The 13334-nt window shown below is 38.0% G+C and overlaps 2 protein-coding genes across 5 annotated transcripts in view; one reads left to right on the top strand and one right to left on the bottom strand.

Moving 5' to 3' along the window:
* The first annotated feature begins 356 nt into the window (after nt 1–356).
* Nucleotides 357–1963, top strand: LOC132120894 (6-pyruvoyl tetrahydrobiopterin synthase-like). The gene is made up of 6 exons (XM_059530115.1): nt 357–548; nt 901–980; nt 1084–1106; nt 1201–1257; nt 1525–1595; nt 1674–1963. Exons 1-6 carry the CDS (start codon nt 481–483, stop codon nt 1795–1797), a joined length of 423 nt encoding a protein of 140 aa, XP_059386098.1. The 5' UTR covers nt 357–480; the 3' UTR covers nt 1798–1963.
* A 1824-nt stretch (nt 1964–3787) lies between these two features.
* The window catches only part of LOC132120892 (growth arrest-specific protein 7-like), a 36770-nt gene continuing 27223 nt past the window's right edge, over nt 3788–13334 (bottom strand). For 3 of the 4 annotated variants that reach the window (XM_059530110.1, XM_059530111.1, XM_059530114.1), the window contains exons 6-14: nt 10457–10546; nt 10183–10298; nt 8290–8364; nt 8077–8155; nt 7784–7912; nt 6980–7103; nt 6112–6191; nt 4018–4116; nt 3788–3936 (exon numbers count right to left, since the gene is read on the bottom strand). In XM_059530110.1, coding sequence (XP_059386093.1) covers nt 3823–3936; nt 4018–4116; nt 6112–6191; nt 6980–7103; nt 7784–7912; nt 8077–8155; nt 8290–8364; nt 10183–10298; nt 10457–10546 — 906 coding nt within the window. In that variant the 3' untranslated portion in view covers nt 3788–3822. The remainder of the gene's footprint in view (nt 3937–4017; nt 4117–6111; nt 6192–6979; nt 7104–7783; nt 7913–8076; nt 8156–8289; nt 8365–10182; nt 10299–10456; nt 10547–13334) is intronic. The other variant, XM_059530113.1, reaches the window with a different exon arrangement.

Raw genomic sequence — 13334 nt, 5'->3', positions numbered from 1 at the left:
CTACATGTAGGCTATATTTATCAAGATTCATACTTTGCAGTGAGTACATGTGTTTTGGTATTTGTTTTATTATTTGTTTTATAATTATTATAGATAGATAGATAGATAGATAGATAGATAGATAGATAGATAGATAGATAGATAGATAGATAGATAGATATTAATGAATATATTTTATTTTTAAATTAATAAAAAGTACAAATGTTATATTTAATTTTTTTAATATATTATTTTCTATTATAAAAGGCACAAAACGTGAATAATAGTGCATTTGTCACAGAACTGTAAAACACATGAGGCTCACGCGCGCGGAGAGTGCTGATTTGCTGCTGTAATCGATTAGCAGATGTCAATCACGCGGAAGGGGGCGGGTCGATGAAGCCACGCCTCCCGTAGTAAAGCGAAAGTCATATGAGATGTGAGTTCTAGTGTGAAGCAGTGCAGTTGTGATTATAAAGCATCATCTTCATCATCTTCATCATGATGTCTGAGCGCATCGGCTTCATCACACGCGTGCAGAGCTTCAGCGCCTGCCATCGCTTACACAGGTATCTTTACTAAACCACAACTAACCAACCACTGGGTTTACCTTCTGACCTCACTAACGCGGCTGGTTTTACTTCTGTTGAACGCTGTTTATGAACACAACAACAACAAATGCACGCGCATTCTTCCAGCAGTCTGTTGCAGGAAGCCAGAACGTGCTGCGTCAACCCCACGGAATTATGGGAAATGTAGTTTCATACAGCCTGGCGAAACGCTGATTTTAACAATAAATTATATTTTTAACAAAGGCTTATTTCATTAAGTTATTGTCTAATGTATTTGTTTAAATAGAAAATATAATAATAATAAGTTGTTAATAATGTTTATTAATATTTTACTTTTTATTTATTTTAGCAAATCATTGAGTGATGAGGAGAACAAAAGGATATTTGGGAAATGCAACAATCCTAATGGTCATGGTCATAACTACACAGGTCAGTTCATTTAATTCAGTTCTAATACACTGTGATTCACACACACATGCTTATATCTTACATATTTTATTTTTGAATCATTTTTTGTCTAATGTTTTTCCAGTTGAAGTGACAGTTCGTGGAAAGGTACGGCAGAACCATGTTAGGACACAAAATGCATATTTTAATACTGCAGAATCTGGTGTGTTGTTGTGAAACTGTAATATATTTGTGTTGACAGATTGATAAGAAGACAGGAATGGTCATGAACCTCACGGATCTGAAGGAGTTTATCGAGGTACGGCTGTCTGATGTAATGTCTAATACATGAATTCAATTACATATATATTCAACTTAATATAACATGAAGAATAATTTCCTGGTGAGCAGAAGAGATTTCTTTAAAAACATTAAAAAGCTTGTTGTTCAAAAATGTTTGACTGGTTGTGTGTGTGTGTGTGTATGTGTGTGAGACCTCACAAGTATGAAGAAATGCATGACATATGGCAGAAAGCTGCACACATGTACAAGGACTGGATGTGCAAACATAAGTGTTGTGTTCTAGGAGGCCATCATGAAACCTCTTGACCATAAAAATATGGATCTGGATGTGCCGTATTTTGCTGATGTCGTCAGGTTTGACTCTGTTTTTCTGTCGCATTTCTGTCACAAAACAATTGTTTAAAGACATACTGATTAATTTTTTTCATGCAGCACCACAGAAAACCTGTCAGTGTTTATTTGGGAAAGTTTGGAGAAGCTTCTGCCCCCCGACAGCCTGCATGAGATCAAAATATATGAAACGGACAAAAACATAGTGGTGTACAGAGGAGACTAGAGTATTCAGCATCAGCTCTCAGCTCCGTTACAGCGCTGGATTATAAAGTGTGTTAGAAGAGAGAATATCCTGCTGTGTTTGACTACAGTACTGGCTTAATGTCTGTGAGATTGATCCTGTTACACACTCACACACACACACACACACTCACACACACACTCACACACACACACACACTCACACACACACACACGCTTACACACACACTCACACACACACACACACACACGCTCACACACACACTCACACACACACACACTCACACACACACACACACACACACACACGCTTACACACACACTCACACACACACACACACGCTTACACACACACACACACACGCACTCACACACACACACACACGCTTACACACACACACACTCACACACACACACACTCACACACACACGCTTACACACACACTCACACACACACGCACACACGCTTACACACACACTCACACACACACACTCACACACACACGCTCACGCTCACACACACACTCACACACACACACACACACACACACACACACACACACGCTTACACACACACACACACACACACACACGCGCACACACACGCTCACACACGCGCACACACTCACACACGCTCACACACACACACACACACACGCTTACACACACACGCTTACACACACACACACACGCTTACACACACACTCACACACACACGCTTACACACACACGCGCGCACACACACTCACACACGCTCACACACACACACACACGCTTACACACACACACACACGCTTACACACACACTCACACACACACGCTTACACACACACACACACTCACACACACGCTTACACACACACACACACACACACACACACACTCACACACACACACACACACACACGCTTACACACACACTCACACACACACACTCACACACACGCTCACACACGCGCACACACTCACACACGCTCACACACACACACACACACACACACACACACACACACGCACACACACACAAACTCAGATCATTTGTACCTCCAGTCGATGACGCTTGAAGTGTGTCAGATTGCATTTCAATAAAGTTTGTCACCGAAACCTGTATATCAAGATCTCAATCTCTGTGTAATCGTGGAAAAGATGCTGCAGGTTTAAATATTTAGTTGTTTTAGAGATGTTTGACTGTGCTTCGGTGTTGCCGGACTGATTTATGTCTGTCTGAGGTTTATATTTGGTGTGAAACGCATCCAAATTACTTCAAGCAATAAATGCTGCATGATATATTAACCGCAACGATGTGAAGGTTATCAGTGATGGAGTAGATGTATACGATTCACATGCACTCTTCAAACATTACAAGACACGGATGGCAGTAAAGAAAATTGATTGAGCTTTTATAGCGAAGTGTACTGTCAGTTCAACATTATATGAGTGAAGTCCCTGGCACACATGCATGTGTTTACTGTGCTACAGCACCTGGCCATCACCAATCATGTGGAGCAAAGCCAGATCACATTTAAAGGAGTAGTTCAGGCAACGTGAACATGAGCTGGAAATATCCTCACCCTCAGATCATCCCAGATATAGATGTGTGTTTCCTCATCATTTGATAAACCCTGTTTAGTTGAACATTCAATTTAATGTCATTTATATTACAGAAAACATAATAAATTTCAATAAAAATCCGCATTTAATCTTCATTTACATCTTTGTATAATTGAAAGAGACTGAACGATATGAACGTCTTTAACACGTAAACCTTCAGAAAAAAACACTGATATCCAGTTTTTTTACATATTGACAATCATTTAGAAAAGCTGTTAACTGATTTGGTATAAAAATAAGCATTTCAATATATTATCTGTAGCTCTCTCTTTGCCTTGTCCTCTCAGAATGTGCCTCTTGTGTTCTTCTTCCAGTGGGAAGGGTGTAGTTTCTCAAGTCCTGGTCGTTCTCCACGGGTTTAGTCTTCAGAAGGTTGTCGAGAGATCAGTCCCTCAGACGACAGAGACCGCTTCAGGAGAGCGAGGCGAGTCTGGAGTCAGATGTTGACATCCACGGGTCTCCTCTCGCCCGTCTTGTGTTCTCTGACCCACAGCTCTCTGTCTCTGGCCGGGTCCACGCTCCGCAGCAGTCTGTCCACCGGCTCGATGGTCTGCGGATCAAACGGCAGGCTGGGGTCACTCATCTGCAGTGAGTGGTGTGAACGAGTGTGAACGAGGCGATCTGAACTCACGCTCTGGTTGAACATGTCTGTCTCGTGTCGAAGGGTGGTGTACTGACACAAGTGCTGTGTGATCATCTCCACACGCTCCACCTCCAGACGCTCCAGCTCCTGTCAGACACACACACACACACACACACACACGGACAGTCTGTAATGCTGCTGGACTCTTTAATCACAGTCTCATGGCATTCTCTTTTTTTAAATATCTTTACTTTTTAAACGTTGAAAAATCCAGAGTGTTTCTGTTTTGTGCTCTTCTCTTACATCACACAACAACAAGGTCCCATTGGTTAACATTAGTTGATATGCTAACAATGAGCAAATGCATTTGTTACAGTATTTATTCAGATTTGTTCATGTTAACTGATAAAACTACAGTCATGTCAGCTCAGGTCTATTAAAATTAACAGATGCAACTAGTGAACATTATTTAGTTTAAGTTTAGTAACATTTAATAAAGTCTGAAATTAACTAAGATGAATAAAAGCTTTTTTTTTCATTGTTAGTTCACATTAACTAATGTATTTTACTAATGTTAATATATGTAACATTGCAAAGTGTTACCATACAATTATAAAAGCTGCAGAAATATGGAATATTTTACTTGGCACTTTTTCTTTGGAATGTAAGGTTCACACAGTACATCAGTTTATTTGATGTTTACGTGCAATTTATATTATTTTATATATATATATATATATATATATATATATATATATATATATATAAACAAAGAATCACTATCTTCATCAAAATTTCTGTCATTATCATCAGTGTATTACAAAAATACTTTTTTTTTCTCACAAAAAAAAAAAAAAAAAATCCCAATAAATTTAGAGTTTTGTGAAAAATCTCCTTTTTTTTTTAAACTTGTCCTAAACAGTTTTTCCGATTTTCACCAAAATTGTCTCGGATCATCTTCAGATAATGCTACCAAAAAGATATTTCCGATAGATCAAACCATTCTCGTAAAGCATGCTAACGAATTTGACAAAATTCTCACAAAAATGGACATGAAGCTATATCTTCAGATCGCTTTAGCAGATTCTGACCGAACTTGGTACCTGTTCTCCCAAACATGACCTGAGGGCACAGAAGTAGTTGTAGCACAGCGCCATCTACTGGTCAAAATAAATTAAAAAAAATACTTTTTTGTTTAGAATTTCTAAACATTTGGAGCAAAACATTCATACGATTGACTTCGTTAGATTAGGAGCGACATACAGACTCAGACGATACCAGATAACAGTTTTCCCATGTCAGTCATTCTCATAGTAAAACGCTGTATTTACAAACGCTTTAGCGTATTGTTATGAATCTTTTAGAACCGCTTGTGGAAAAGTTATGAAATTTGGTACACAGACAGAGGACAGTCTCATCATTAACCACAGCACATTTGGAGTCTCTAACACAAACTCTCTAGTGCCACCAACAGGCCAAATTTGTACTCGTGTTTCTGCTAACAGCTTTGAATCGTAAGGTCTAAAAGCAAGATTTATTGATTCCTTTGCTAATATTGAGTGAAATGCATACCATAATTTAAATTTCTATGAGTCAAGATTTTTTCGCAATTTCAAACTTTTTCTAACTCGTCCAGACGGTTTGCGGGATTTTCACCAAAATTAGCTCACATCATCATCAGAGCATTCTGGTAAAAAATTATCAAAAGCTTTTTGTAATACCAAATAATTACTGTAAAAGCATGGTAATGAATTTGATGAAGTTCTTGCAAAAATGGACATTAGGTTATATCTGCACAAAGTTTTAGCAGATTCCAACCAAACTTGGTCTGTGCTATAACAAGCATGACCCGAGGCCACAGTAGTGGCAACATCGCCACCTTCTGGTAAAATTTTTATATATAATATATATAATATATTATATTGTATTTATTATTATTATTGTGTGTGTGTGTGTGTGTGTGTGTGTGTGTGTGTGTGTGTGTAAGTGTATTGCTTCAGAGGTTCAGAGTGGAAAATGTAGCGAGTAGCTTTTTTTCCAATCTTGTATTTGAAGCATCTATTCAAATTGAATCTAATAGTTTTTCTGACTCTCATTGGAGCTGTTGTTAGTGAAAGCGCGTTCACTCGGAGAATCTCTCACCAGACTGCTGGTCACCATCTCCTCAAACCACTTGAACTGGGACTGATTGTAGAGGTCAACACATCGCATCAGGTCATCGCCTGAGGACACAGAGCGTGAGAGACACACAGAAGAAGCTGCACACAACTGCATCTGGTATGATTATACCTGCTAAGGCAGATGTAGGATCATTTAAACTACTCAATTTAGTACATTTCAATGCAGACTTCTCACAGATGAACTGATGAATAAAAGAGAAGGTGCAGAATGAAGGGAAATAGTGTTTCTGATTTTATTTCATTTAGATTTCATTTTTGTCACATGAATATTAGCCAACAGTGATTTTGGCAGTAGCAGTACTCCATATTTATAAATGCATGTTCTCATACCGCTGATGAAAGTGCTTAAATATCATATGATTTTCACAATCACTGTAAAACTTTTTAACTTTCATAGTTTAGGGATGATATTGCTAAACAAAAAGAATCATCATCTGCGCACTTTACTCTGTTCATCAGCTCCTCGTTAATAATAATTTATAAAATATATAATATTTTATTCATCCGTCCAGCTCTAAATAATGTGCAATGAATGCATGTGTCTGATTCATGGATGTGTAGCAGAACGGATTCATACTAGAATTTCACATCGTGCACACACTGATTATTATTTTCATTAATTGCTCTTTGATAACCATGATGCAACACTAGATGTCAGCACACTCAAACATTGCTGCAGGTTTGCCGGTTTTTAAACTCATCGAATGCATGTCTGTGTTCACAACAGAACACTTTCTAAACATTGCCTGTTATGTTTTTAGAGAGTATGTGCCATTATTATCTCTTGTGGTGTTGGTTTCCTCTCAGGATTGCTCTCGGAGGACTCTCACCGGCCTGGGTGGATTTCCTGCGAGCCTTCTTGATGTCCTCCTCCATCTTACTGCTCGGTTTGATCTCCAGCTGCTGGCTTTTTAACCCCAGATCCTTCTGCCGATCGGCGAGGGCTTTCCGTGCCTGATGAAGAATGTGAGAGTATGAGAGCTGAAGTGTTCAGAAACATCTGCTGCTGCATGTTGAGATCCAGAAGCTCCTGAATAAGTCCGAGCTGTCATTGTGCAGTGCTGTTCAAAGATGTACTGTATATATATATATTTACTCATTCATTTCTGATGAACCATCATAAAATTGTGTTCTGGTCATTTTGACCTGGAGAGGATTTTCTCTTTTCCCTGAAAATGCTATTTGAAGTTACCATGGAACATTAAATCCTTTGTTCTTTACATTAAAGGGCCAGTGCAACCAAAACTGAAAATGCTGTTATTTACTCACACACGTCTTTCCAAATTTGCATGTGCGCTTATTCAAGCTTTGCACGATGTGACTGATCATGAAACAAGAACAAAGGTATTTGCTGTGACACGAATGCTGACTGTTTGTTTTGAGTGCGCTGTCCCTTTAAAAGAGGGAAAATTGTTTGGTTCTTGTTGCTCTATGAGAAGTTCACTGGTTTGAAGGGCGTGAGATTTTATATATATATATATAGAAACCCGAAGGGCTCTAGAGACAGAAACGGTCCACTTCCGCAGAAAACATGCTGGACTTTTAATATTGCATGACAAAAATCCCTGTAACTTTAGATGAGGCTCAATATGAAGACTAAATATGGCCACATGAATCATGTTTGCAGTCAGTACCTTCTCTACGGCGGCGGATCGGATCGCCAGCTGCTTCCTGAGATCCACCATGTGATGGTCCAACTTCTTCATGTCCTTCTTGACGTTTTCCCGAAATGTCAGCAGAGGCTTTTCCACCTCACTCTGAAGCTGAACCATATCAGAGACGGACCGGAAACACAGACAGTCTTTCAGATCGGAGTATTTCACTAAAGCCCCTGCTCCTACAGAATGTGTGTGTGTGTACTAACAGTGTGTGTGTGTAACATCTGCTCATGTTCTTCAGAGAGCGAGACATCAGTGCATCATCTCACCTTGGACGAGAACTTGAGATGAACTTCTGCTTCATCTGCCAGACTCTTCTTCAGCTGAGCCCAAGCTGAGCCAAGCGTGCTGAAACAAGACGTTATATATATATACATGATATAAAACATGTTATATCAGTTCAATTATGTATATATTTAAATGAAACGTGAGGAGATGAGAGTGTATTGTTCCCGTCGGCCACTGTTTTCGGGGTGATGTACCCTTCCTCCTGCGCCGCCAGCGGGATCTGCGAGAGCTTGGACAGGTTCTTGGCGTATTCCTCCTCGATCTTGATCCTGTGCACATGAATACATGAGTTAGAGCTGTGCTGGAATGGCAGAGCTCATGTGAGAGCCGAGAGCAGATGTCTTTCTCCTCAGGGACAAACACACTTCATGTGAACCGTAGCTCATTCGGTCCAAAGCTCTGCGCAAACATAATCCAAGAGGAATTACGAGCCGTGACATGAAGAGTGAACATGTCTGAGAGCAGATCTAATGTTGATGAGTCGAACAGCCACTGAATCAGTCGTTTTTCTCCTTTTTTTTTGTTTCCATAAACTACTACTGTCATACTTGTAAAAGAATATATATATTATTAATATATATACACACACACACACTCTTTACAATCAGTGACATGTGAAAGTTTGGGAACCCCTTGCAGAATCTGTGAAAATGTGAATAATTTTAACAAAATTAGAGAGAGATCATACTAAATGCATGTTGTTTTTTATTTAGTACTGTCCCGAGTAAGATATTGTACATAAAAGATGTTTAACTTTAATCCACAAGACAAAACAATTGCTGAAATTATTAAAATAACCCCATTCAAAAGTTTGTGAACCCTTGGTTCATAATACTGTGTGTGGTTCCCTGGTGATCCACGACTGTTTTTCTGTTTTGTGATGGTTGTTCATGAGTCCCTCATTTGTTCTGAACAGTTAAACTGAGAACTGTTCTTCAGAAATATCCTTCAGCTCCTGCAGTTTTCATGTATTCGAACCCTTGCCAGCAGTGACTGTATGACTTTGAGATCCATCTTTTCACACCGAGGACAATCGAGGGAATCAAACACAACTATTGTTTTTTTGAGATGTCCAAATATTTCTTATTTTGATGAAATATTGTTTTTTTTTTCCATTTATTTCTGCCCTTCATAAGCAACAGAAGATAATTGGATGTTTCCCGGAAGACAAATTAAGTACAATTTACCTTGATCTTCAAATTACAAAAGTTTTCACCCCCCCAGCTCTTAATGTATATTGTTTTCTTCTGGAGCATCAGTGAATGTCTGAACCTTTTTTAATAGTTGTGTTTGATTCCCTCGATTGTCCTCGGTGTGAAAAGATGGATCTCAAAGTCATACAGTCACTGCTGGCAAGGGTTCGAATACATGAAAACTGCAGGAGCTGGAGGATATTTCTGAAGAACAGTTCTCAGTTTAACTGTTCAGAACAAATGAGGGACTCATGAACAACCATCACAAAACACAAACTTTTGAATGGGGTTATTTTAATAATTTCAGCAATTGTTTTGTCTTGTGGACTAAAGTTAAACATCTTTTATGTACAATATATTACTCGGGACAGTACTAAATAAAAAACAACATGCATTTAGTATGATCTCTCTAATTTTGTTAAAAATTATTCATATTTTCACAGATTCCAAACTTTCGCATGTCACTGTATATATTTTATATTTTTGCCAAACTATTTTCTACCAAATAGTTAGCACAGTTACTATAATAAAAGCATGATAAATGTTTGAAGGCGCACCACTGACCACAAACACATAAACAAATAAATAAATAAACAGTTTTTTTTCTGTGATGATTTACTATCCACAATTTTTGGTCACTTGTTCCTGAACATTATATCCTCTATGCTGAAAAAATAAATGAATGAATGAATGAATGAAAATGAATTCATTTTTTTTTTTTAATATATATATAAAACAAAGAATAGGCTTTCCAAGAGAAACTATTTCCATTTCTTCTCTTGTTTTACTTCAGAATCCGTGTTTAATTCAAGCTGTTGCTAGTCTTTTGTTTGTAACGGTGATGTCTTGTAGTTTTGTCCAGCAGCTTGTGTCTGCTCGGGTCCAGATGTTTACCTCTCCCGCACAAACTCAGCCATCTCTTTCTGCATCTGCCTTCCCTTCAGCTGTTTTTGCAGCAGAACCTCAAACCCTGAGATGCTGGTGTTTCCCTGCGGGTCCTTTCTGTCCTCCTGCATCCTCACACAGAACACAAGAGAGATTCATGTGCACAGAACCAGGGTTCAGTAAAATTATGACAGATGTTTGATGAAGCTCATGCTGTTCAGTATTAAGGATATTCAGAGCACGTCACTCTGGCATTTCTAAACTTTCTAAAGTTCTTGCTCACCCAGAAATAATCGCAGTAGCTCCACTCGTCTGGTTTGAGCAGCTGCTGTTCAGACATGTGCAGTGGAAGAGGAAACGTCACACTGTTGATCTACAGACGGAAAGAAATCATCCAGAGACGTGAAGGACTGAACCAGAAACCTCAACACACAACACACAGCAGAACACGCTCTAAACCAGCGTATAATGCATCAGTTAAATGAGGAGCAAGTCCGGCTCAATAAAAGATTAGACAAATTGAATCATTAATTCAACCAATTCATTCAACGACACTGATTCATTCAGACTTTACGATTGAGTCACTGAATCATTAACTTAAACTGATTCGTTCAAAACAATGATTCATTCAGGAATGAAACAGTCGACTGGCTTTATGAGTGAGTCATCGAATCATTTGTTTCAACTGATTCATTAAGAATGATTTACATTTAGTCATTTAGCAGACACTTTTATCCAAAGCAACTTAAACGTGATGCATTCACTTAGTGTTTTTACAGCTTATATAGAGGCTTATATAGACACCACAAATACGTTATTAGAGGTGCAACAGCCTGAAACTGAAGTTGTGTGTGTTGTGTCTTTCATGAGCCTTTACGAGTCTAAATACTTTGTAAGTCCGCTGCTCCTCCAGCATCAGTGTTATCTTTGTCAATCACAGATGTTCTCCAGACTGTAGAGATGCAGGATGACTTGTGTGGACGCTTCCCTTCGGTCTGAATGAGCTCATGACACTAATGTTGTCTAATGTCTGAATCTGCATCACAGCAAATGAGGAAATGAAACAGAACTGTCCTGATTCAGCTGTTGAGAAAACTTTATAATAATTCCTCTTTCATGATTGACTTTTACAGAAAGAGATCTGCTAGCATCATCCTCCTCTTCTAGCTCGTACACTGAACGACTGATTTGTGTTGCTTCTTCTGTTTAGTTCGTTAAACCGAGCGATCGCAACACCCTTCTGGAAGATCTTCAGTTCATTGCATCTATAAGCATGAGTCAAAGATCGGAAAGCACCAGAAAAAATAAAAGTGCAATTCAGCTTTAAGGAAAAAACAATGACTATCATACTAAGTCAATGTTTGTATACCAAAAAAAAAAATATGCATATTTTAAACATGCATCATTTGATGACAAATTAAAAGACTTTCATTTCTAAATCTTTATACTTTGCTAACCACTAGGTTTTACCCATTTGTCAGCAACAAGTGTGTGTAAGGAAGTGAAAGTCATGAAACATGTAACATGTACACTCAAAAAAATGATTCAAGGCCTTCCTAGGTATGACACATTTATATTGTGTTCACTTTATTTAAATATAGCTAATTGGGAATAATACATATATATATTTAATAAGTCTAACGCAGGAGCGGATCTAGAAAAATATTGATGTGGTGGCGAGAAGGGGGCAGGAGTTTTTGAGGGGTGGCAACATATGGCAGATGTATATATACTGAATTTAGTCACAGCTATCACAGTTTGATGATAAATAGTATATGCAGAGGCACAGGCTATCATTTACACACTTAATCTCATTCAATCAATGTCTTGCATTTGAAACAGTTCATATAAGGAATAAGTGACCATACCCCATGAGCACCCCCACACTCACTAATGCATACAGTATGCATCGACATGTAATTAAGAGCATTATAAAAGGTTCAGTGTGATCAACATGTCAATTTATTATAAGAAACACAAGACTTTAACAACCAATGACAACTGGTTTCTACTGTTTAGTGTTCATCACATCTAACTCAACCAGTCAAGACTACATTTAGCCTTAGATGTTGTATGAATATGGTCCCTGAAGCATAGGTTTATTATCTGACAATAATAATAAATAAATAAACATTATATTGTTTTTGAAAAATTTGGTGTTATTGTTTTGCAAGTTTAAATTAAAACTATCTGTGAAAACTTGTGTGATATTCCTTTTAAATAACGTTTTAGTATATCTTTTTTAAGTATATTTCACTGTGCAATTTCTGACATAATTTCTTTGAGTTAGACCGAACTTTTACTTTGGTGAGTTGTAGACAGAGAATAATAAACTATTATTATTAGCTAATAGGTCTACTTGACATATAGCATACTCTTCTGTGCAATAGTACTATAATTCTATTAGAATTTCTTCAAGTTATACCGAAATGTTATTCTGACAGGTTGTCATAAAGACATTGCCATTTCTGTGTGTGTGTGTGTGTGTGTGTGTGTGTGTGTGTGTGTGAGTGTGTTTGTGTGTGTGTGTGTGTGTGTGTGAGTGTGTGTGTGTGTGTGAGTGTGTTTGTGTGTGTGTGTGTGTGTGTGAGTGTGTGTGTGTGTGTGTGTGTGTGTGTGTGTGTGTGTGTGAGTGTGTTTGTGTGTGTGTGTGTGTGTGTGTGTGAGTGTGTGTGTGTGTGTGTGTGTGTGTGTGTGTGTGTGTGTGTGTGTGTGTCAAAAATGATGGAGGAAATAAACACCTACTATAGGGGTGAAAATACAACTTTAATCAAATAAAAAACTAAATGAATAAATTGTATTATTTACAAATCACAATTGTAGCTCCCGACATTTACCTGTGGCTATACCTTTATTATGACTCTAATTTATTTTATAGTCTCAAGCATAAAGAAACCATGCAAAAGGAAACTAAGCAGCTTTACTATGATAAAACCATGGTTTATTTTTGTAAGGGTTGTGATATGCATGTTTTTTGTTGAAGAAATTATAAAGGCTGTGTCATCTATAGCAACAAGTTGGCCAAAAATGAAAGATTAAGTGAATATTTGAATTAAATGTTTGGTCAGTAGCCTAAACAAGGATTTGATTGTCCTGTAAGTGTAACAGCAGCAATTACATGACATTTGTAATAACATGTACATAAATAGTTTATTTTGTAC

Source organism: Carassius carassius, chromosome 39, assembly GCF_963082965.1.
Source record: "Carassius carassius chromosome 39, fCarCar2.1, whole genome shotgun sequence".
NCBI lineage: Eukaryota > Metazoa > Chordata > Actinopteri > Cypriniformes > Cyprinidae > Carassius > Carassius carassius.
This window is presented reverse-complemented; position numbering and strand designations above follow the sequence as displayed.